The 24003-nt window shown below is 37.4% G+C and overlaps 1 protein-coding gene across 3 annotated transcripts in view; it reads left to right on the top strand.

Moving 5' to 3' along the window:
- Positions 1–24003, top strand: part of gfra2a (GDNF family receptor alpha 2a) — a 90706-nt gene that overhangs the window by 49049 nt on the left and 17654 nt on the right. For all 3 annotated transcript variants that reach the window (XM_039663430.2, XM_039663429.2, XM_089119483.1), the window contains exons 5-6: positions 19768–19877; positions 20321–20461. In XM_039663430.2, the coding sequence (XP_039519364.2) occupies positions 19768–19877; positions 20321–20461 (251 nt within the window). The remainder of the gene's footprint in view (positions 1–19767; positions 19878–20320; positions 20462–24003) is intronic.

Below are 24003 nucleotides of genomic sequence, written 5' to 3'. Positions count from 1 at the left end.
TGGGAGAGGTCTGTCCTGTTCAAAAGATTTCAAAAAATTCTGGACCTCATGGCCTCGGCATCATCAGTACTTCCAGTTAGGTCTGCTTCGCATGTGCTCTCTGCAGTTATGGATAAAAGCACAAGTGCCACCTCGCGCATGGGCCTCTGATCTGTTTTGCCTCAAGGTCGATCAGAAATGCATCTCAGCTCTGAAACCTTGGAGAGAAATCGACTGGTATCAGTCAGGTGTAAACCTGGGGACTTCCTCGTGTGTGAAGGTGGTGTCCACGGGATGTCCTCCACCTCGGGATGGGGAACGCTGCTCGAGGGCACACCGTTATTTGGCCAGTGGTCAGAACGGGGAAGCTCCTACACATAAACTGTCTAGAAATTATGGCAGTCAACTGAGGTGTTTTTGTCCTCAAATAAAAGGTCAACATGTCTTGGTCCGCTCGGGCAACATGTCAGTTGTGGGCTACATAAATTTCCAGGGTGGCGTCAGGTCCTGAAACATTTACAGGAACGCCTCCTGGTCTGGACCTAGCACAATCGGCACTCATTGAGAGCAGCACATGTGCCTGGTCACCTGAATTTGGGACCAGACAAACTGTCCAGAAACAATGTTCCAGCAGGAGAATGGTCTCTGCACCCGCAGACTGTCCTACTGCTGTGGAAGACATTCAGCAGAGTACAGGTAGACATGTTTGTGCTCCAAGAAAACTCTCACTGTCCAAAGTTTTTCTCCAAGAGCAGGGATGCGTTGGCCCACGTCTACCCCCACTGCCCACTCTATGCTTTTCCCCCTGTTTCGCTCCTGCCTCAGGTATTGGAACGAATCAGGGAAAATGGATGCTCAGTGCTACTTTTGGCTCCGCTCTGGAAAAACCAGGCTTGGTTCCCAGTTCAGATCTAGCTGACAAGCACTGCCCCATGGCCAATACCGACGAGGAAAGACCTCCTCTCTAAGACCAAGGGCTCGATTTGGCATCCTCGCACAGAGCTGTTGTCCCTGCATGCATGGGCCATAAACGGGTACCCACAAACCTCCCGGAGGGAGTGTTATACATCAAGCATCACGCAGGCTAGAGCGCTGTCTACTAGACTACTTTATTCCTCAAAATGGTCTGTTTTCTGTCTGAAGTTATCTCCTTCCTTCAAGAGCTACTGGATAAGGGCAGAACCCCAACACGTTCAAAGTTTATGTGGTGGACATAGCAGCGTTTACAAAAGCCACGACTGGCCAGCCACTGGGGAAGAACGATCTGGTCATACGCTTCCTTAAGGGAACTAAGAGCCTGAATCCTCCCAGACCCCCCTCAGTCCCCATGTGGGACCTTTTCTCGGTTTTGAAAGCCACGAGAGGTGCCCCATTCAAGCCAATCCACTTGTCAGACATGAAACATCTGTCGTTCAAGACAGTGTTTCTCATGGCTCTTGCTTCAGCGAAGCACATAGGGGATTTACAATTTCCAAGTACGACGTGTATGGAATTTTGGCCAAATGACTCAAAAATGTATATTCAAACCAAGACACGGATACGTGCCTAAATCCATCAACACACCATTCAGGGCTCAGGTTATTTCTCTGTCTGCCCTGCCGGTTTTGCTTGAGCACCGCTCGCTTATCGATAAAATAACTCTATGGGCAAAAGTAAGACCCATACCGTTACCCAGTTCAGGCCGAATATTTTCACCCTGACTGTGTGGAACACTGTTGATGTGATTAGCTTCCTTAGGATGATAACTTATTGGGAATGACGCTTCTAGCCTCTGTTCTCAGACTCTTTGTGAGTCCCTGGTGATTATGCACTATATGAGCCATTTTCTTCAAATCTGCCACTTACGGAGGGTTTTGGGTAAGCACTCTGTTGTTATGTATTGTCATCATATTCTCATGTTTTCAATGGTTTGCTGGCATACAGGTGATTTCATGCGCAGGGAAAGCTGTCCAAGGATCGCTCGCCCAAGACCAAAAATGTGCTGTTGCTGACAGATCTCGTTCAACAAAAATCACAATGTATTTGAAACAAAACTTATTAGACTAAATCAAGTAAAAAAATCATAACTGAAACTATTTTCATAGTGTTTCATTTTCTCCATAGGGAATTTTATTTTTAATATAAACTAAGGCTATACACTGATTAAGATGTGCATTATTTCAACGTCCCAACACAATTTTAACATATAATTTCCTCTGCATTTTTATAAATTTGCCCATCTTGAATGAAAGATTGCTGTTTGGATTGGTGTTATTATGAATGTCACAGTCAGCTTAATCCAGTGCTTCAACTGTCCCGGGCCGACTTACAATAAGCCTGCCTCCTCATCCGTCTCTACAACCCCCATACATCCTCACATCATGGCTTGAAACCATTGCAGTGGAAATTGGCCTCACATCATCTCTTATTGGCCACGCTGCGATTGGAGCTGTGAGGGATGGCTTTGTCTGAGCAGAGGAATACAAGATGAACTGGGTAATGAATGACACTGCAGGCTCATACAGAGCTTGACTATTTAAAGCCACAGTTGGCCTCACTGATTCAACACTGTTTGGGTCAATAGCCTCAATAGACCTATTCACTGTCTGTATCTCCTCCTTTCACAAAATGTCACTTTAGGTCAGTGGCTTTGGGTCTTGGCAAGGAGCATTTGAAATGCTTGTATATTGTGTTATGGGGGATTGTGAGATCGAATCCTGGCTTGCTACACATGCATAAGTATACTAAAAATACTTGAAGTATTGTTCCAATCCAGCACACAAGTACACTAAATACATTTAAAGTTACTGTTTACTACAATTTACTTACAGTTAGCTGTAATTTTAATTGTGGGGGGCAAAATATGTACATATAAATATTATTTAAAAATTCTGATGCATAATAGTTGATACTTTTAACATGATTCAATTTTAACATGATTTTGTTTCAAAATATTGTATGGATGACAGGGTTAATGGCATTACATGCCTTCCCTCTCTTTTTGGTAGTTTGTATTCCTGCTTTCATAAAGCATGTTGAGCTTGAGTTGACTGCCCCTAACCATGCCCTATTTATGTCAATATGACACAACAATTTTTTATTTATTTTTTTGGCCCAAATCCTAGTGCTGGTATTATTCATGTTATGTAATAGTTACTGCAGTGGAATAACTGAGCTTTTTAGCAAAACTCGTTCTTTATTTGGAGCTGATTTTAAGCAGTTCAGCAGAGTGAAAGTTCATGGCATAGTTCATTTTTTTTTTCAGAGGCTGAATAAGCAGCATGACTGCTGATATGATTTTTTTTATTAGGTTCTAATGTTTGCATACTACCTCAAATGACGTATCTAGAGTTTGTCTATGCAGTATTTGATGCAAGACTCAAGACTTTATGATTTTATTAAAGGGAAATCCATCTGACTATAAAAAGCATTTAAAGTGCCATAACATATAACTGCAGCTTATGTTTTATTGTGATTTTGTGTGGACACTAAAATTGTTATCTTTCTTGGTGTGAGCAGGACTTTAATATGAGGCCGTATAACCACAATTATATTTGTGGAAGTATAAATTACATATGGCAGTTTTATTGGGATTATATTTCTGTTATTGTTATGTTTGTTTTATACTGTCATTTTTGTGATTAATGTTACTGTTATTATCCTCTGGTGTAATACATAGATGATGGCTTTTTAATTGATTTTTAAGTAGGCGAATGGCTGTGCATTCCAGACCAAATGATCTATATAATTGTCAAGGAAAAAAATAACAGCTAAGTTTCTGGTCTTAACTGATTTTAACTGGTCTGGGTTTTGGTTTGAACTGGTTTTCATATCATTTTGCTGATCAGTTGAATGGACCCCCAGTCCGACAAAATAAAAAAATAAATAAATAAAAAACAAGTGCCCTAATCCCCTGCAAAACCTGCAAACCAGATTTTGTTTGTTTTGTTTTTTTGGTTTTTTGCCTTTGTCCGCTTAGCTTTGCTAAAGTCGTTCCGTCAGATCAAGTGTTTCAGTATGTGTTTGCACGGTATCTGAAGCAGATGCTCAAGAGTTTTATTTTTATCTCCCAAAAACATGCACTTTTTAGCACTGGTTTATAGTACAGGAATGTTGTTTATCTGTTTTGATGGGGACTGGTGGAAAGCCAAATATAGGAGCAGTCAAGACTGGTTTCGAGTATACAGTCCACGCAAATAAAGCACAGACTGACAGGTTTAGCAATCGATCCCTCACGACAATAGGAGCCAGGTCACGGTTCTGCTCGATCTGACAGGCTTTCGTGCAGTAGGATGTGGTGTGTTTTCCAAATACGGGTAACATGCCAAATGAGCAGTCTTTCCTCACTGCTGAGTTTATTTATCTTTGCATAACAATTCCAGATGTGAGAGAAAAGTTTAAATATGCATGTTGCAGCACTGAGGTGAGTGAATAATAGAGGTATCAACAAATTTTCAAATACAATTTTCTGTATTGACCCTTGACATTACAATACACTGTAAAATGTCATAATGACTAACAAGAAGTTGCGTTGTGCAGCTTGATGCTTGTCTACATAAGGGGCCATTCACTAAGAATGTGTTTGTGTTTATAAAGGTGAGTTGCAGCACATCAGAATAAAAGAGAACGCAAGTATTTGAGATGTTTTAGATGTTCTTGTGACCCTTGTGAAAAAGAAGTACACTATAGTTTGCTTTTACAGTGCTTATTGCAGAAATGATAAAGCCTACTTAAAGGGTAACTTAACCCCTGGTCAGAGCCTGACTCCACCCACTGGCAATATTTAAAAAATGATGAAAAAGAGGGCAGACCCCAGCGGAGATAGAGGGGATGAAATAGATGCTAAAACACTCTATCCTGATCGTTTTCAATACTCACAATTCCAACTCCCGACTTGCTACAGTGGTTTTGACAAAACAAGCTGGTTTTTATACTGCCAAGGGCGTAGCTCGTACAAAGAGCGTGGTGAGCTGAAACGTGCGTACGTCACGAATAACCGCTAACAGCCAATAGGAAAACGCAACTGCAGTAGCCACCGTTCAACCTGAAGAGGGCAGCACTAAGACGTTTTTACACCATATATTGTAGAAATAAAACACTTGTACACAACACAATACACAAATGTCAAAAAAGTTACTCGAATCAATGACTGGTGTTAATAAAGATCCATTCTTACAGATCATTAACTAAAAAAAGTTGGTGTAGAGTTTAGTTACTCTTTAAAATGAATATCACTCACAGTAAGTGTTAACAGTTTAAATATAGTTTAAATTTATATTTAATCCAATTAGCTGAGTACTTTTTTGAACCACTGAAGTAGGACTTAAGTACATCTCTATATGTAATTTTATAATTACTTCTATTGTCTTTGGATATATGGTTAAAATGTACTGCTGAATTTACTGACAAGCATTTAAGAAGACTTTTAATTAATCTCTGTTGAAAGACAGAGGTCACTCTCTCACCGGAATTAGACTTGCGTACTGCTGTTACCGGAAGCCAGTCATTATAGTTTTTAAAGTTATGAATATGGATATTTGTCTTACAAAAACACATCGCTTCACTTCAGAAAGCTTTCATTAAAGCCACAGGGAGCCGTATGAATTACGTTTATGATGGATGGATGTGCTTTTCTGGGCTTCAAAAAACAAGGTCATTCACTCCCATTATTAAGCTTGGAAGAGCCAGGATATTTTTAATATAACTCAGATTGTGTTTGGCTGATAGAAAAAGCCATTTACACCTAAGATGGCTTGAGGGTGAGTAAATTATGGGATAATTTTCATTTTTGGGTGAACTAACCCTTTAAGTGCTGCTTTTTCTTAAGGGGATACTAAAAGCAATGAGATGCAGAGCAATCGTCAAAGATGTCTGTCTATTACATGTTTACATATAAAAATAAAAGGTTGTGTAGTGAAACGTAAAGAAAATTCTAAGGTTATGTGAAGGGCATTGGAGACTCAAGTCAAAATTGATTTTTAGAGATTGAAGTTAGTTTGCTACTGAGCTAATAGCACAATACAAATACGGGATCAATATATTTCAGAATAAATATATAATACATTTTGGTATTGGACATTTAAAACTATATAACCAACTTGTGTCTTCCATTGGTTTTTATTTATACTAAGCTCATCACAGTGCATTCTAGTGAAGTATGGAAAGTATGCAATATACATTTTGGAAAGATTTCTTGACCTGGCCAAAATGGCTTTATGTGGAGTGATAAGGAAACAAGATGACCAAATTGGATGTAGCCAGTCACATCAGTCTGAGTGTGGTGTATGGTTAGGTAATGAATTGCAGGTAGCAGGGCACCAAGCCACTGACTGACTGCACTGGCTAGAAACAGTGATATGAATATGATTCTGGCAGCAACTTCTAGTGCACAAAGTAAAGATGTAATGTGAAAATAACTGGAGGTTATTATGTCAAACAATGTCAAGGGTTTTAGATGCACTTAATGGATTGTGGACTTAATGCAGTTTTGTTGGCGATGAATGAGTTGCTTTAACCCACTCATAGAATAATAAAAGCCTGGACAAGGAGCTGAATTTAAATAATGCCATTGAAGGACCTGGTTGTATTTCTGTTGTGTAAGCAACATGATTCAGCAGTTGCCAAAATGTGCTCTACAAAACCAAGTCACCTGTAATAATGCAGGGGCTTTTCATACCTGGAGGCTGCTACTGTGTACCTTTAACTAAAACTACAAGACATTTACTATGTACCAATTTACAGTAGCTGCTTATACTATACACTCTAAAAGTATGTACTCTTCGTGTGAAGGAAATGTAGATTGCCAAACCTATCTGCTTTGCTATTGTGATATCCATATCTTTATAAAAGTTCACAGTGTTGTTGCAGTTGGAATATATTACAGATTACACTGAATCATTTTTCATCAGCTTAGGTCGTGTTTGTTGTTCTTAAGCAAATTCTGCCCCTAAGCGCAATGGGTTGTGGGCAAAATCAGCCATCAGATTGTGCACAGATTCGAAAATCTACCAGAAATATAGTACACCACTTGGAGACATCTGGCTACTCTTTTGAACACGCTGTGCTTTGGGACTCACTTTCGTAATATTTAGGATGTACATTGAGATAAATGCACATCTCAATGGTTAGGCCTTGGGAGGAAGAGAAGCTTCTTTTTTATGGTTGAGTTTGTTTGGCATGTTCATATCTTATGTGGTATCAAAGAAGATAAATGAAATGAGACAAAGAGAATGACATGGGTTGGCATTGTTATAAGAGTGATAAGTGATGCTCCTTACATAGGCTGTCTTAAAAAACAGCATTAATCTTAATTCGATGATGTTACTAATTCGATAAAAAAAATATCAAGGAACATAATAATTGAATGATTTGCTTGGCAGTTTTTACATAGGCAGCAACTCAACTCACAATTTCTATACATGTTGCTAATATAACATCATAATATTTTATTTAAAAAAAAAAAAAATTACCCATAACATAATGTGTAAATAAATACCATTTTCACCCCTTTCAGTTTCGAATGATGTTTATTTATAATTTGATTTTGATTTTTTTGATTTTTATTAACTATATTACCGTCCACACCGACAGATTATAACCTGCTGTTTATTATAAGGCAGCATACATGATAAGTTTTATAATAAGTGTAAATATCAAAAAATTATTTCTTAGCACCAAATGAAATAGCATTAAATTATATTTACTCTAAGTGTAAATAGTGATAGATGCTATTTACACTAAGTAAAAATTGCAGAATTGTCTTTGTACTAAGTGTAAATAGTTGCTACTTATTGTCCTTGGTATGGATGGGTCTTTAGAGACAATGCATTTTGGGATTTTCCCCACTAAGGGTATTTGTGATTATACCTTACAATTCTGAATTCTAAAAATCCAAACTAGATATCTACCATAGGCAACATAATTCAGATGACTACAGAACAGGGGCGTAGCCAGAATTTTATTTTTGGGGGGTCCCGTCTTTAAATGAGGGGGCAACATTATTTATATATATATCAAGTTGATCTTTCCGTGCTTTTTAAAAAAAAGTGTAATATTGTACTTTGAGTTTGAGCGCCTGCCATTGTCACGGCATATTAACCAGTCCCTCCAGGATTTCACGATTTTTTTTTGTGATTTTTGCGATCAAAATGACTGATTTTGTGGTGGTAATTTCCAAAAATTTGTGAAAAAATTTGCGATTTATATTTAACATTTACCATAATAGTATTCAGTCCTTCCAGAAAAACACAGAGTTTTTTTGTGATTGTTGCGGGCAAAAATTGATTGATTATGCGGCCAGTTTTCTTTAAAAATGCGATGGAATATGTGGGATATTTATGCAATTTTATGCGATGAAATTGCTGGAATTTACAAAAATTGAGGGAACTTGCAAAAATTGCGGTTTGATGAAAAAGAGAAAAAAAGTGATTCCCCCAACATCCTGTTAATATATGAGTAATTTCTTATTACTTCCTTTGATAAACAAGCATACTACATCATAGAAAGTGCTGGGAATATTTAATTTCTCATCTCGTTTTATTTCAGACTGTAAGAGTGTAAATAAGGTGTGGCCCCTTTAAGAGCTGCGCGCTCCCTGTTGAACTGTCGAACACCCCATGTGTGCGGGTAATTTCTGTTTGATGCAACTATTTTTATCTTATGTTGTTTATTAAGTAACAATGTGACAGTAGAACGTTCGACAGACAGATATACGAGTTCGATTTGTGAGATGTCAATCGCCTCCGTGAGTCTGTCTGGCGTCGCGTAATTGCGTCACTTCATAACGTTCCCATGGAAACAGGGGGAAATGGCTGCTCTTATGTGAAGCAAACGCAACATTTTTCAACTTTCTGCTAAGATACATGTGACTTTTTTTTGCAACGAAAATGCGAGGATTATGAAATTATGCAAACCCCGCATATTTTGCACGGAAATCGGCAATTTATGTGGCGAAAGTGAGGCGTATTTGAAAAAATGCGGCCCCCGCATAAATATGCGGACTTTGGCTGATTTTGCATTGAATTCAGCGATCGCATAATCGCGTTTTTCTGGAGGGACTGATTAACTCTCACGCAAAGATGAAGATGATAGCGTACGTTACGCGCAACACGTTATATAAACAAATCAAGTTTGAAAATAAGCCGCATTTTACCGCGCAGCATTTTGATTGGTCAATCTATCAATCCTAATAAAACAACTTTTTTTTTTTTTTTTTAAGCAATCAGAAATCTGAGGGGACCGGACATGTAAATGAGGGGGCCTAGGCCCACCCAGGCCCCCTCGTGGCTACGCCACTGCTACAGAACAGAATTTGTGTAGGGAGCATTCCAATGATTACTTAAAATGCAATCTTTAGGCAGCTCACTAGGTTTTGGAACAGAGCACATGTGATTACAGAAGCAGGTGATTTGTTGTAAACATAGAATAATGATCTTAGAGTAGACTAACCATGAAAAATACCTGGAGCTTGTGGAGATCAGTGAAGTGGTTGATTAGAACAGACATGTCCAGAACAATGGACCATTTACGAATCATTCTTCATTACTAAAGAGGGTAAAACCTACATTGTTTAACTAAAACCTCTGTTTGGGGATACATCTGTGTGAAAATATCCCAATAGATGAGGAAGAAGACCCATAAAAGACACAAAAGGCACTTGGGCATCAAATCATTTGGCTTGTTCAGCTCAGAGGCTCTTTCATGCATAGATGTGAAGCTGGATCGATGCGACACATCAAAATGTTTGAAGTCTCACTCTGTTGTTTTTCCTCCACTGCATCTGATTTGTCTGAGAGATTTGGATAGGCTCTCACAGGGAGAAAGCAAAGAACTGATCGATTTTAACATGTGTCCCCTGACCTACTTCTCTGCACTAACATAACCCTGACTAGGAAGAGCAAGATATTTGTAAGGACTTCAGATGGAGAAAGAAAATATTAAGTTATCTTACGAGAGGGCATCTCGTATTGCGTAAGCTAGCTTACGCTAGGGGAAAGATTCATCTTTTCTGAGAAATTGAAGCAAAAAATTATCCTAATTTTTGTATCCATTGTCAACGCAGTGCAGCAACTGCAGACCATGAGCGGGCTAGCTAGCGAGCTCATTGGTTGTTCTGCGGCAAACTGCTGCAGCCTATGAGCGAACTTGCCTGAACTCGCGACCAATGAGAGGCGGACACGCTGTCATTGCATCATAGCCCGCCAGAAAGGGCGTGGCCCACGTGTATAAAAGTGCGATTCAAAGGCTGCTTCTCTGATGCAATGACAGCGTGTAAATAATAAATTAGGACAATTTTTTGGCTTCAATTTCTCAGAAAACTTTAATCTTTCCCGTAGCGTAAGCTAGCTTACGCAATACTCGTTCCCTCGTCTAGAGAGAACCGAGGTTACGTTAGGCAACCGATTCGTTAACTAATATGTTAGTGGATGGGATCTATTTGGTGATGGAGAAAAAAAAAAACCTGAGTTTTGTGGCTTTTAAGATAATGTGTCATCATTTATTCAAGTAATTATTTCAAAAGCAATGATTCATGCATGAACAAAAACGCGACTGGCTGAAATCACATACTTAGCCTAACCTACTTTTTAATGTAGTTGCAGAAAAACAGTGTGTGAAAAAAAAATTATAGGCAATAAGACGACTTCCGGCAAGATTCTGAAGTGCACATACAATGGACCCTTTACTATTCCATGAGGCCACAGGAGAGGATTTGTGAATGTCAGTGAAGTGATATTATTGATATTGGCCGATCACGACAATGACAATATGATGAATATAGCATATAGCATTACATTCACACACATTCACAGTCCATAGAATGTACTTTTCAATGGTTATTACTCATTTTTTGTTTGCAGTGAGTCATTGAACCATTCACTCAACAAATCATTTGTAAACCCTGATTCATTCAATTGAATTAAACCAGTTTCATTGCTCAGAGATGTGAATGATTGATTTTGTTGTTGCTTTGAACTGTTTTCAAACTATTTCACTTGTAATCGTGCTATGGACAAAAACATCAAAAATACCTTAAAATATCTTCTTTTGGGCAAAAAAAAAGCAACAGTCCATACCAATATATGCATCAGTACAACCTATTGAATAGACTTGCTCATCTAAGCCTCATTTTAATTTGTGTTTTATTAAACATGATGTCTATTCTAGAACACAATCATCTCATTTTAAGTGAAATATTTCAGGTTAACTCTATTCTGTAAGGAGGAATAATTCTTTCTGGGGTGAATCAATAAATCTGAACATGCCCCCTTGCTGTTTGAAGACAAATCTAACGTAATAAGGCCCAGTAATGGCACTCAACATCGATAAATCTGAAATTCAATAGAGATTGGACCATTTCAATTGCTTTCTTGGTGAAAGGTGCAGAGCCCTTTTGTTTTTCAGTGCCAATCATTAGTCTCAAAGTGGGGCTCAGTACTTTGTCCTTCAAGCCAGCATCAGGAGAGCTCTTTTATTCTCGTGTATAGGGTGACTCCATCATTTTCCAATTGATAGGCATAGATTCAGGCGGTCCATGTACAATGAAAGCAGATTTTAAAGGGGTCATGAACTGGCTTTTTAAATTTTATTATATTGTTGTCTGAGGTCAACTTATGACGTTCGCTTGGTTTTTGCATTAAAAACATCAAAATTAACAATATAGACGGCACAGCACCGTTCTTTACTCTAAATCGGTCTGCAAATCCAGTCTTGTTTACAAAACAATCCTCAGTGAAATGAAGCGAACAGACGATGATTGAAACAATCATCTATATATATATATATATATATATATATATATATATATACATACATATACTGTACATAATCTTTATTATATAAATATAAATATTTTATATATGAATAAAACTTTTTCTTAAATATATACATGCATGTGTGTGTATTTATATATACAAAATAATTACATACAGCACACACAAATATATTATGTAAACACAGACTTTTATTTTGGATGCGATTAATCACAATTATTTTTTTTTTTAATGGTATGAATGAATGATTCAATGAATCACATATTAATGCTTCACTTGTTTCATTACTGGATGAATCAGTTTTTTTTTTTTTTTTATAAATCTCTTGAATGAATGATTCAATGACTCACATATTAATTCTTCACTTGTTTCATTACTGGATGAATCATTTATTTATTTTATTTTTTTAAGAAATCTCTAATGAATGATTCAATTACAAATTTAAGTCACTTGTCGCCACTGTGGCATAACAATGAAATTGATACAATCCTTATTGCAAGCACCAATCGTGACATCAATTATGATCAGTGTTAAACATTCTATGAACTTTTATCCGAGTACGTTTATGATCATTTGAATATTTGTACCATGGAAATAACAATACTGTGTGGTGGAAAAGAATTGCGGAGCTGTTTCATACAGTAGCCAGCCTAACTGCCTTTTCTGGTTCAGCAGCAGTGGCAATGCATATTTGAATGTTCTGCAAAAGAGCCGTCCATTGCAACGAGAGCATTGTTCTCAGGTGACAGATAAAAACAACTAGATATTTCACAAGCCTCTCCATAGAAAGCTGTACAGCCATAGTGGTTACAAAAAATATATATATATATATATTATAAAACAAAAATAAATTTCATTGGTTTTACAGGGAATTTTTCTTTGTTTTTATTTATTTTTTTGATTGGGAAGATAACAAAAGGTTAGACGCTATGAATTCCTCACAGAACTGAAGATCATTGGACTGAGAATCATTACCACATAAACTTACTTTTAAGCATTAAATTTATATATATATTACACAGTACTGTGGAGAAGTCTTAGGCACACTAGTATTTTCGCCTCAAAGAAATGGTTTTAAGCCAGTCATTTATATATTTTGTTGTAGTGTCAGTAGGAAATATCAGTTTACATTTCCAGACATTAATTGTAATAATCCAGTGAAATTTTTGAATGCACAAGGATTCTAACAGCCAATGCTCCACACGGAGGTCGGATCTCACCATCATCGAGTGCATCTGAAGTTATATGAAGAAACAGAAAAAAAAAACAGAGACTAAGACCAGAAGAACTTCGGCAGCGTTTCCAAAGATGCTTGAAAAAACGTGCAAAACTAAAAGCTATGTGAAATACAAAAGCTGTTTTAAACGTAAAGGGTACTAAAAACCTATTGATTTGATTTAGTTAACTGTTAAAAGTTAATAACACTTAATAATAGTTAACAATTTAAAAGTGAATTGATAAATAAAATCTATTTATGATTATGACATTAATTTTGAAAACAATCTCATTTACAGCATTTTTTACACAAGTGCTTTTTCACAGTACTGTTGCTTTGCAGGCAGGCAGGCACTACCTTTGAGACGTTGCCGCAGTTCTTCTGGTCTTAGTCTCAGTTTTTTCTGTTTCTTCATATAATTTCAAATGCACTCGATGATGGTGAGATCCGACCGCCGTGTGGAGCATTGGCTGTTGTCAGAATCCTTGTGCATTCAAAAATGTCACTGGATTATTACAATTCACCTTTGGCTAAGCCACGCCCTAGAATGTAGATTGACCAATCACAGCGCAGCCAAGAACCAGCTCCCACAGAGGTCCGACAGTTTTTCACAGCGCTCCATTGACTTTCAACACAGGCGTCTCATATTTTTGGTCTCGGAAGGCTATTACTGTCGTAGTTTTATCAAAAATATGGTTAAACGTTGTGCCTGGGGCACTTGTAACACACATACACGTTTCCCAGAGAGGTTGGAGGGGGCTGTCAGTTTTTTCCCTTCCCAAAACCGAAGTCAAATCCTGACAAATGTCGTCTTTGGATTAAACTGAATGGACGTCCTCAGTCAGCTAAACCCCTCAAAGATCAACGAGCACATTTTGCTTCTAACCTTACTGTGAAGTTTTACTAGTTAGACAGTTTTATAATTTTAGGTTACGATTTCGGTTCTCACACCGGTTGTTGATACGCTAGAACATGCTGCTAATAAATACAACGTTATACTCGTGTAGTCCGTTTGCTTGTAATAACGATTATAGAAGTGAATAGAGACCTACCCAGCTTTGCATGAGCAGTGTTGCTCCCTGATATTGTTAGTACCAGCCTCCGTCTCGATTAGTAGGATATGCGGTGGTTAATTTTTTGACTGTGACCAGTAACGTTATGCTTTTGCCTCTGTTTGGATGCCTTGTTGTTTCTTGCGTTTCACCTGTATGTCTTAAATATAGCCTTTGAACGCATATTGCAGCCCCTTTTGCCCACTTCTATCGGACACTTTATTTGCTGCTTTATAAAAGTTTGAAAACATTTCAGCAGGAAGAGCTGTCACAGCATAAGCATATGTACTGTATATATATATATATATATATATATATATATATATATATATATATATATACTGTATGTGTGTGAAGAGTTCAGATGCAAAAGCCTCTAAGTACCATTTGAAATTTTCTTCTAAAATGATCATTTTTATCAAGTAATTCAGTGATTTCACTTAAATGGCAATGAAGATTACATGTTAATTGTCATTTAAGTGAAATTACTGAACTTAAATATACAATCTTGATAAAAATGGTCATTTTAGAAGAAAATTTCAAATGGCATTTAGAGGCTTTTGCATCTGAACACTTCATATACTGTATATATATATATATATATATATATATATATATATATATATACACACATACATGGTAATGTATCTCAGTCCAATGCTATTGTGTGTGTACATGAAAAAAACTGTTAGCAGTGCTCATTTTGGGGTTCTCTTTGAGAATAGAGAATCTAAAAGGACCTTTCTAACCCTTTGGAGGCAGACAGGCTGTAATTTGAGCAGTGAGTGGTCTGCTCAGGTATAATAGAGGAGTCCTGGCGACAAGTGAAATGTGCTTTATCTTGATGCCAGAGCACTTTCTGCCCAAACAATCCAAGAAAGCCTTTTCTAAACTTCAAGTGAACAGTAAATTATAGCAGTTATATTGTCCTTACCTGAAAGGCAAAACCTCACGCTAAAATCTCGGTCTATCTTGTCTTGCTCCCTTCTGCTAAAAACAACTGTTTAGTAGGTTATTGCATCACCTCTAATAAGATACATTTTAGTTACCATAATAGCTCCCCCAAGACATATGAAAACACAAAACAACCCTATCCTTTTGGTTTAAACACATTAGCAGGCTGAGTACTTCATTTGAACCATAAGGAAGATGAAAAAAAAAGTCTGTCTAGAATTAGGAGGGGAAAATCATTAAAATGAAACAAAAAGGAAGAGTGTAATGTGCGAGGAAATTACAACTAATATCCTGAGAGTGAGTGAACAAATAAGACATGGAGCAAATAAGACAAGCATTATTTGCTTCATTAGCTGGTTAATGCAGTAGAAAGAGAAGGAGGCCCAGTTTCAGAGGCTTTCGTCCTGGTATGAAGTTGTAGCTGTACGTGAGGGAATACTATTATTGATTGAGTCTAAGCAATTTCAATTCCTGAACACATGGGGGTCCATCAATTGTCACTTTACCATTAGCGTAAGATGTAGCTAAAGAACAGGCATGTTTTATTTCCAAGAGACTATGGCAGAAAAGCAATCAACAATACAAAATTAAAACATATTACAAAATAAACAATCAAATAATGTATTAACCACTTATTTATTTATTTATTTTTTTTGATAACACTGTTTAAGGGGAAGGCTACATTGTTTTTGCCTCCTTTGAGCTTACCATTTTCTCACTGGGAAATACAGCAAAAAATAAATAAATAAAATAAAATAAAAAACATGAGAGTTTCTGGGACTTTCTAATTACTTTGTGAATGTGATAGAACAGGGTTGATTATGAATTTGCTACATCAAAACTGCATGAATAGGTCATACTGGTCAAAATGGATGGAGTAATAATAAAAAAAAAAAAACTCCCCCACTCTGACATCATCAGAATCAAAAAAAAATATATATCACTCTGTAATAATAATAATAATAATAATAATAAGAAGAAGAAGAAGAAGAAATTATTTATAAAAATAATTTCCAAAGAACAACTAGTAATTAATATAAAATTAATTCTTGTTTATATAGCTATTCTTTTTTAAATATTCTTGTTTCTGTATTATTTTTATTATTAGTTTCAACTTGTGCTGTGGATTAAGTAAAAAAAGAATGTTATTATAAATAAATAAAAATATTATAATATCAATTGCTTGTTGTAGTCTCTACAATGTAAGGTAAATCATATCCCATGTGCCATTTCCCAGTAAACTGTGTAAAATATCAAATCTAACTATAAATTAATTTACATCGCACCGAAGATGAAACAAAGAGGGAACTTTGCCTAAGCATTTGAGAAGTTTCACTGAACGCTACTACTGAGCAATGAGTTTCAACTTACAGGTTTATTCACAACAGTCTGTAGCACTGTTTTTGTTTTGTATTTACTCACAGCCCATTCTCATCCCTAGGCGTCATCTAACTGATGCTTTTGACTATGCGTCAACATCCGATGCACGTGGCATCCCTTAGCGTCAGTTAGATGACGCGGGTAGGCAGGCTAAAGGTTGCCATGTGCGTCGGATTTAGACGCATGGTCAAAAGCGTCAGTTAGATGACCCGACACCCTAAGATGAAAATGCGTTGTTACTCAGAGCAATCCAAAGAGCAATCCTAGATTTTTCACAGAAACGCGTACAATAATTTATGTATGATAGGAGCTGTTGCATTATTTATAAGTACTGTAAATTCTTTGGATTAAACTTAGCTTTTGCCAAACTTTTGTCAAGTATTTATTTCATTGGGCATTAGTGGTTTTGCTTTGAAAAACAAAAAACATGTTAAATGTATTAGAGAATATAAAACATCTTGTCTGTGCGTCATATTGTGCAATAGTTAAGAAAGTTAGAAAAGTTTTCGTATTTCCAGGTCCTATTTTTTTAAGTATTAATATCATGTTGGGAAGCCAACTGGTACATCAATATATTCTGCACCTCTCCATTTGATTCCAGCAGCGAGAACAGATGTAATTAGACATGTAAATCACAGCAGGGTCTTTAGCGGTATGCTAATTAAAGGTGCATTTAGAAAGAAGGAAAGATGTATGAATTAAATTCACTCTGGATGCTGCTGGGAGTGTATCCAGTAGACTACTACATTCCACAGAGACCAACTTCTAACTGTACTTTCTGTCTGACTCAAACTTTAGAGTGCACTAAAGAGCACTTGAACAAATGTGTTTGCCAAGTGGATTTTGAAGGAAAGATTATAGACTTCAGATAATGTCTGAAAAATACAATAATAAAAACTTCTGTAATCATGTTTAATAGTAGGGTTGTTTGAGAACAAGTTCTTCTAGCTAAAGCTGCATTCCGGCGTTCATTCACGGAATTATCAACTTTACGTGAGTTGTGCTTCAACACCTTCGACACGGCACAGCGTGGATGAACACAATGTTTGAGGATACTGTGAGGCTGTCAATCACCATGCCGGTGTGGATACTGGCATTCAGAATCACAGATTATTCTTTTAGGAAGAATGACCAATATAATAATTTTCATCGGAAAAGGGTTCATCGGAATCTGAACTATAAGAAACATCCACTTTTGTTCTGGTTCTGACATTGCAGTAAATCGCACTGATTAATTCTAACAATCACTAAGTTATCATATCAACCATGCAAAGTATACTTTGTTCTCAAGTTGTTAATGTTAAAAACGTCAGCATTGTAGCCACTCCGAAGTCCGAACAAAGTCTTTAGCATTTTACAGCGGGTAAGTCTGTTGTCACTGGTGACTGTCGTTTGAAGCTTTCTGGATCCGCCATCAAATTGATAAGTTTAATAATATCAAGTGCTGTGAGAAAAGGCTATAAATCTCCACCTCCAGCATCCTCATACACAATATAGTCTTCTAGACGAGACTCTTTCTTTATGTGTACAGATGTGACATAATGGCGTAAAGACATGCTCGAATCTCCTGCAGAAATCCACCAGTACCACTGGAGTTAAAAAACATTAATACAAGCTTACCGCTTTGAATCGAGCTTAGGCAAGCAGATAGTTTTGAACACTGGCTGGTTATGGATTTTCTCAAATATGTATTTTGGATCACTTTTAACCCCAAAAAAGCTATGGACTGCAGCTTTAATATAATTCACTTGTTTAGTGTCCTGGAATTCCTCAATGGTCCAAAATTCACACTCCACACATGTATATTTAAAGTCGACGTGAAACGGAAGTTGAGATTGTCATTCTTTCCTTGTTGTGACTTATATCCTATGAAACGGCTTCTGAAATTTGAAAAAAATGTAGGGCAGGGCTTGATTTCGGCCTTCGGGAATTGATTCGTTGGAGGTTTGGCGTTGTAAACAAAATGGAGGCAGATTTGAATGTGATTCTCTGAGAGGCGGTGCACCGATAGCCATACCCTCGTCGGATCTGGCCACACCCTTTCGCCAATGCACGTGACCGAAAAAGAAGAGAGGTTGTTTCGATGGGGGATGGAAGGGTAATGTATTTGATTAAAGATTATAATGGTACATGAATTTAAATAATGAAGAAAAAATAATGAAGTGTGCAGAAAAATCATTTACAATAAAGACTACAATATTACATAAGATAATAATTTGATTAATAATTTTGAGTCAAATTTGATTTCATACCGACTTTAATAAAGTATGTTCATGATTGGATTGGATTGGATTTTGTCATGCTTTTATTCAGCAAGGACAAATTCAATGTATCAAAAGTTAAAGGAAAGATGATGTAACTAAAGATTTCAAATGAATGCTTTTCTTGTAAACGTTTGTCAAAGAATACTGAGGGGAACGGAACAGAGTTTCCACAAAAATATGAATTACCACAGCTATTTTCAACATTGAAAATAATAAATGTTTAAAAGCATGTTTTAAAAATAACAAAGGCAGCGAATTAGCACATTAGAATGATTTCTGACACTGATGGCTGGAATAATAGATTCGCTATGCTACCACATAAATACATTACATTTTGAATAAATAAAAACAATCATTTTCATTTTAAAAATCCAGCCTTGGTGAGCATTCTAGGCTATATTCTATGACCCCGAGGATTCATAAACAGTTTTAGATGTCAATATGTTATTAATGTATACATTCGTGTCTATGCAAATATATGGACATGTACGTGTGCTGGAACCAACTACTAACGAGGTCATGCACAGTTAGATGTAAACTGTTCAGAATAAGATAGCCAACCAAACAGCAAAGGAATGCCTATAAATGAAAAGAACAGAGGACTATGTGTGTGGTTGGACTGAGAAACAGCCACTGTGCCTGTTCACTTGTTCGGCCGCTGCTCCCAGATTTCCTGTAAACTTGTCCGACAATGTTAAAAATTCTCTGCAACAACAAATTGCTTGCACAGACAGAGAAAGGCTGAGATATAGAGGGAGATGACTTTAAGGAGACATTTCTCTTATGCTCCAGAGAGGATGTCCTGTCTGCTGCCTGACCTCTAGGATGCCTCTGAACCACAAACATGTTGTGGTCACGCAGTCAGCAACGATGACTAACTAACGGACAAGAGAGAAAAAGAATGAAAGACAGCAAAAGAAAGAGAGATGGTCATGGTTTCGCCTTATCTTGAAGAAAAAGCATTGATGTGTAAAGCTGAAGATGCCTCTGAACATGCACAGACTCAAACTTTGTCCTTTGTGTTTTGCAGCTGGCCTCTTCAGGCATAAACACACATGCACAAACAAACTTTCCCCAATTTTTCACCCTTAGGCAAAACTATAGACTGACTGCATTTCGTTTTTTTTTTTTCCATGTAGTTTCATGTTGGCTTGATGCTGTGTTTTTCTGCCAAGGTCACGACTGGCTGATTTCCACACAAACTGTCAAATGACCCCTCACTCCATCAGCAGCTGCCTCAACGATGACTACCAGGCCTGTCTTGCGTCTTACACCAGACTCATTGGTGAGCAAAGAATGTTTTTCATGATTCTGTCTGATATATAGATGTAGTAAATTCGCATAGGCTATTTATCTAGATTATGTTATTGCTGTGGTCAAACTGACACCAAACAAAACCAACAACTTTTCTGAATAGCTTTTCTATACCAATAAAACTGAGAGGAAATAGGTAGCACATTAATATACAATTAATACAAAACTGTTAATTTTGAAACTGCTATCATAATATTTACATATACACCATTTTTCAAGCGTTTGGGGTCATTGCGATTTTAAAATAAATTAGTAATTTAATAATCAATCATTTTATTCAGAATGGATGCATTAAATTAATCAAAAGTGACAGTAAAGACTTTTACATTGATGCAAATAATGTCTTTTTCAAATAAATGCTGTTCAAATGAACCAAACCAATGACATATTTTGTTTGATTTGTTCTGCCTATAGGTACAGACATGACTCCTAACTACATGGACTCGGGTCACTCAAACTTTACCATCTCCCCCTGGTGTTCCTGCAAAGGCAGCGGAAATCAGGAAGAGGAATGTGAGAAGTTTCTACAGGACTTCATGGAAAACACCTGTCTGCGTAAGTCTTTCAGCTTTTGTCATTAAAGCGTTCAACCTAATGTCCGTCCCTTCCAGCTTCTCTCACCTCTTAGCTTTCAGCATTTGTATACAATTCAGAATTATACTAAGCTTTTTGATGAGTAATTCAGGATATGGTACTTATATGAATATGCGGTTGTTTGGAAATAGGTTTCTTTGCTACTTTTTTTTTTTTTTAAACCTGAATGCTGCAGCTACTGTTACAATGTTTGAATGTTTTGTGTTTACTTTCCCTTACAAAACTCATCCCATGTGTGGAAGCTCTACCCACCTCCAGAATCATAAAGTCTGATTGTTTTGTAACTAATGTCATGCTTGTTAGCAAAAAAGTAAACATGTCGGCTGAGGCTAAATAAGGGTTCCTCCCTGGCTTGTTACCGTGTGCTGCTACAAGACTCCTTTTTTGGTGTTTAATGGTGATAATGTGTGACTTCAGCCATTTAAAACGGAGTTATTTGGCTTATTTTCAAATGATAATCTAATTAAATTAATACGGGCAGATGTTTATATTTACAGATTTTAGATTTAGTTGAGGATGTTCATTCTTTAGCATTAAAGTCTGCATTCTTATTGTGACGTACACTGGTGAGCCAAAAATTTATGACCAGTCGCAGGTGAGGCGAATGACGTTGATCGTCTCCTAAAGCCAAGTTCACACTACATGATTTTAAGCCCGATGTATGCCCGTTTTGCAAATCGTTGAGTCGCCGACAGGTCAGGGTGTTATCGTGTGCAAATCGCGGGAGATTAGCGGACGATGAACGCTTGCCAATCTGTTAGTATGAAAGAGCCAACAACGCAGCGAAAACGCTCACAGACGCATCGCAGACGCGTCGCCGAGCCCAGAAAAATATCTAGCCTGCTAGATATCCAGAGCAGTCGCACGACTCAAACTCAGTGATGTCATGAGTACAGCCAATCATAGCAACGCATGGGTTGAGGACACCAGGTAAATCTTAGTTTCTCTTTTTTTTGCATTTTTTCCCTCAGAGCAGATCGTCGAGCAAACAGTGTGCAGCACTAGTTTCTGTCTGACGTCCATATTCACGTGTTGTGTTCTCTTCTTCGCTGGGTATTGGCGCAATATTTATTTATTGTGTTTTTTTCGTGACAAAACGTGGTTTGTTGACAAGATAGAATCGTTGGGTGACAGAGTTGTTGTCAACTTGTTATTTATTTGATTATTTTCAGGATTTAAACCGTAACATAGTACTGAAACAGCTCTCATTGAGTCACAAATGATTTGCTCTTACCATCCGATCGTGGTTGTATCTCTATGCAGTGCGTTGTCAACTCGTGTAGTGAGTTACCTCCTGTTGTGGATCAATCACGTTGTGTTGTGTCGTGTGAACAGTTAACAACTTGAACACTCCAGATTTCACTGAGAGCAAGTCATGTAGTGTGAACCGCACAGTTCAGCCCAACGTTTTAAAATCATGTAGTGTGAACAAGGCATTACAAGTCCACATATTAAGGTCTGGGTAGATTAGATGGTAAGCAAAAAATCAGGTTTTCGTAATCAACGTGTTGGATGCAGAAGAAATGGGCAGGAATAAAGATCGGAGCGACTTTGACCAGGGACAAATTGTTATGGCAATGCAAATGGGTCAGAATATTTCTGAAATGGCAAGGTGTGGGTTGCTCCCAGTCAGCAGTGATGAGAATTTACTAACAGTGGTCTGAGGAGGGATGAATCACAAACTGGATACAGGGTGCTGGGTGCACAAGGCTCATTGATACGCAAGGCCAAAATGAGGCTATCCCGTCTGGTTCAGGCCAAAAGAAGATCTACTCTGAGACAATGTCATACAAAATTTTAATGATGGTTATGGGAGGATTGTGTCACAATACACAGTGCATTACACACCGCTGTGTAGCCACAGAACACTCAGAAATTGGTGTTGACAGAAATTGGTGTTGCAAGCATTGGAACTGAACCAGTGGAAGAAGTTCGCCTGGTCTGATGAGTCTTTGTTGAGTCTGTGAAACGCTGCAGTCACACCACCAAAAACTCTGATTGTTTTCATTCACTGTTTCATCCTGCCTTGTTTGTCGTCATGGTCTCTAATTTGATTTTGTGATTGTGTTCAGGTGTGTGCGTTTCATAATCTCCCTTAGTTCAAGTTAGTTGGTGTGTCTTTGTCGGGTCTCGTATATGTAGTTGTGTTTGGATGTACCTTGTGGAAATAACTGTTGCATTAAAGCCAGTTAAACCTTCCTCATCATCCTCGTGATTTTTGTGTTATTCGTTTGTTTAGTCTCTCTGTCACAGCCAAAGACAGTTGCAGACCAGGTACACCCCTTAATGACAATGGTGTTCCCTAGTGGAAAGGGAACTATCAGCAGGGAAATGTTCCCTGCCACCCTGCACACATTGTTCAGGAACCAAGAGTTGAAGGTGTTGCCCTGGCTTCCAAATTCCTGCAGCATGTGTTATGAATAATATAGTTTTCCATTCTTTCAATTCGGTGCTTTATACAATGATACATAACGTTTGTGTCTGTTTTGATCTTCTGTTGTCATATTCCGAAATTTTCGTGTGCATTTTTTTTTTTTTTTTTCGTATTCGTGATTCGGTGGCTCTGAATTGTCAAAACACCATTCAAACTGCTTACGGATGCGAAAAACGCAGATAATCAAACCCAATTCGATTTTTTTTTTTTGTGATGGACGAAAGTTTCAGTGTCTATATTTAGTCCCCTCAGTTCAGTCAGTCTTTGTCCGTTCTCGTCTATGTAATGTTGTTGTGCTATCTGCTATATTATTTCTCTGAGTAATTGTGAATAAAATAATTTGTATTTGAACCTTCAGCATTCTCGTCATCTTCTGCCTGCACAAACCCTGACATTGACAATAGATGGACCTTGAATTTTCTTATATGTGACCACACCATTAGTTTCGAGACAATAATAGTTCCTAAACAGTGAATAAATTAACCTTTATCAGATATAAACTTGTATGCACTTTAAATCGGTACAATTATTAAAAAGGGATAAAATGGTATGTTGGAAATGTTTTTGTTACACGGGCGCTGCCATGTTGGATTTCAACATTCGGCTACGTCACTGGCAATGGTGAGCTACTCCGTTGCCTACCCACACCACTAGAGCAGCCGTAGCTTGTAAATAGGCTGAGGAAACAGAAAACACCAGGTCTAGGTTCATACTGTATTACCCCTGCCTGTAGTAATAATGAATTGTATAGGGATAAGGCAACTGGGGTTACGATACATTTTCACAGGCTACTTTTGACAAGGAAACCAGCCCTCAAGTCATGGCTAGCTGCCTTAAAACTGTCTAGCCCCTAGATTCCGAGTCTGTAGTGAGGATTTTTTAGCGACAGACAGTTTAGAGATGACGTTATGTACTTTCGTCAATGAGTAAATGAAGCGTCTGCATCAAATGTTTTATTTAGCCAAGTTACAAGTTCAACGCATAACGTTACTCGAATCCTTGCTATTCGGCTGAGGGGAAAAGACCCCTGATGTATAGTTCACTGTACGAATGTAATATCGGAGTCATA

The sequence above is a fragment of the Pimephales promelas genome, chromosome 14, assembly GCF_988280905.1.
Source record: "Pimephales promelas chromosome 14, fPimPro1.hap1.1, whole genome shotgun sequence".
NCBI classification, from domain to species: Eukaryota; Metazoa; Chordata; class Actinopteri; order Cypriniformes; family Leuciscidae; genus Pimephales; species Pimephales promelas.
The sequence above is the reverse complement of the archived record's forward strand: the minus strand, read 5'-3'. Positions and strand labels throughout refer to the sequence as shown.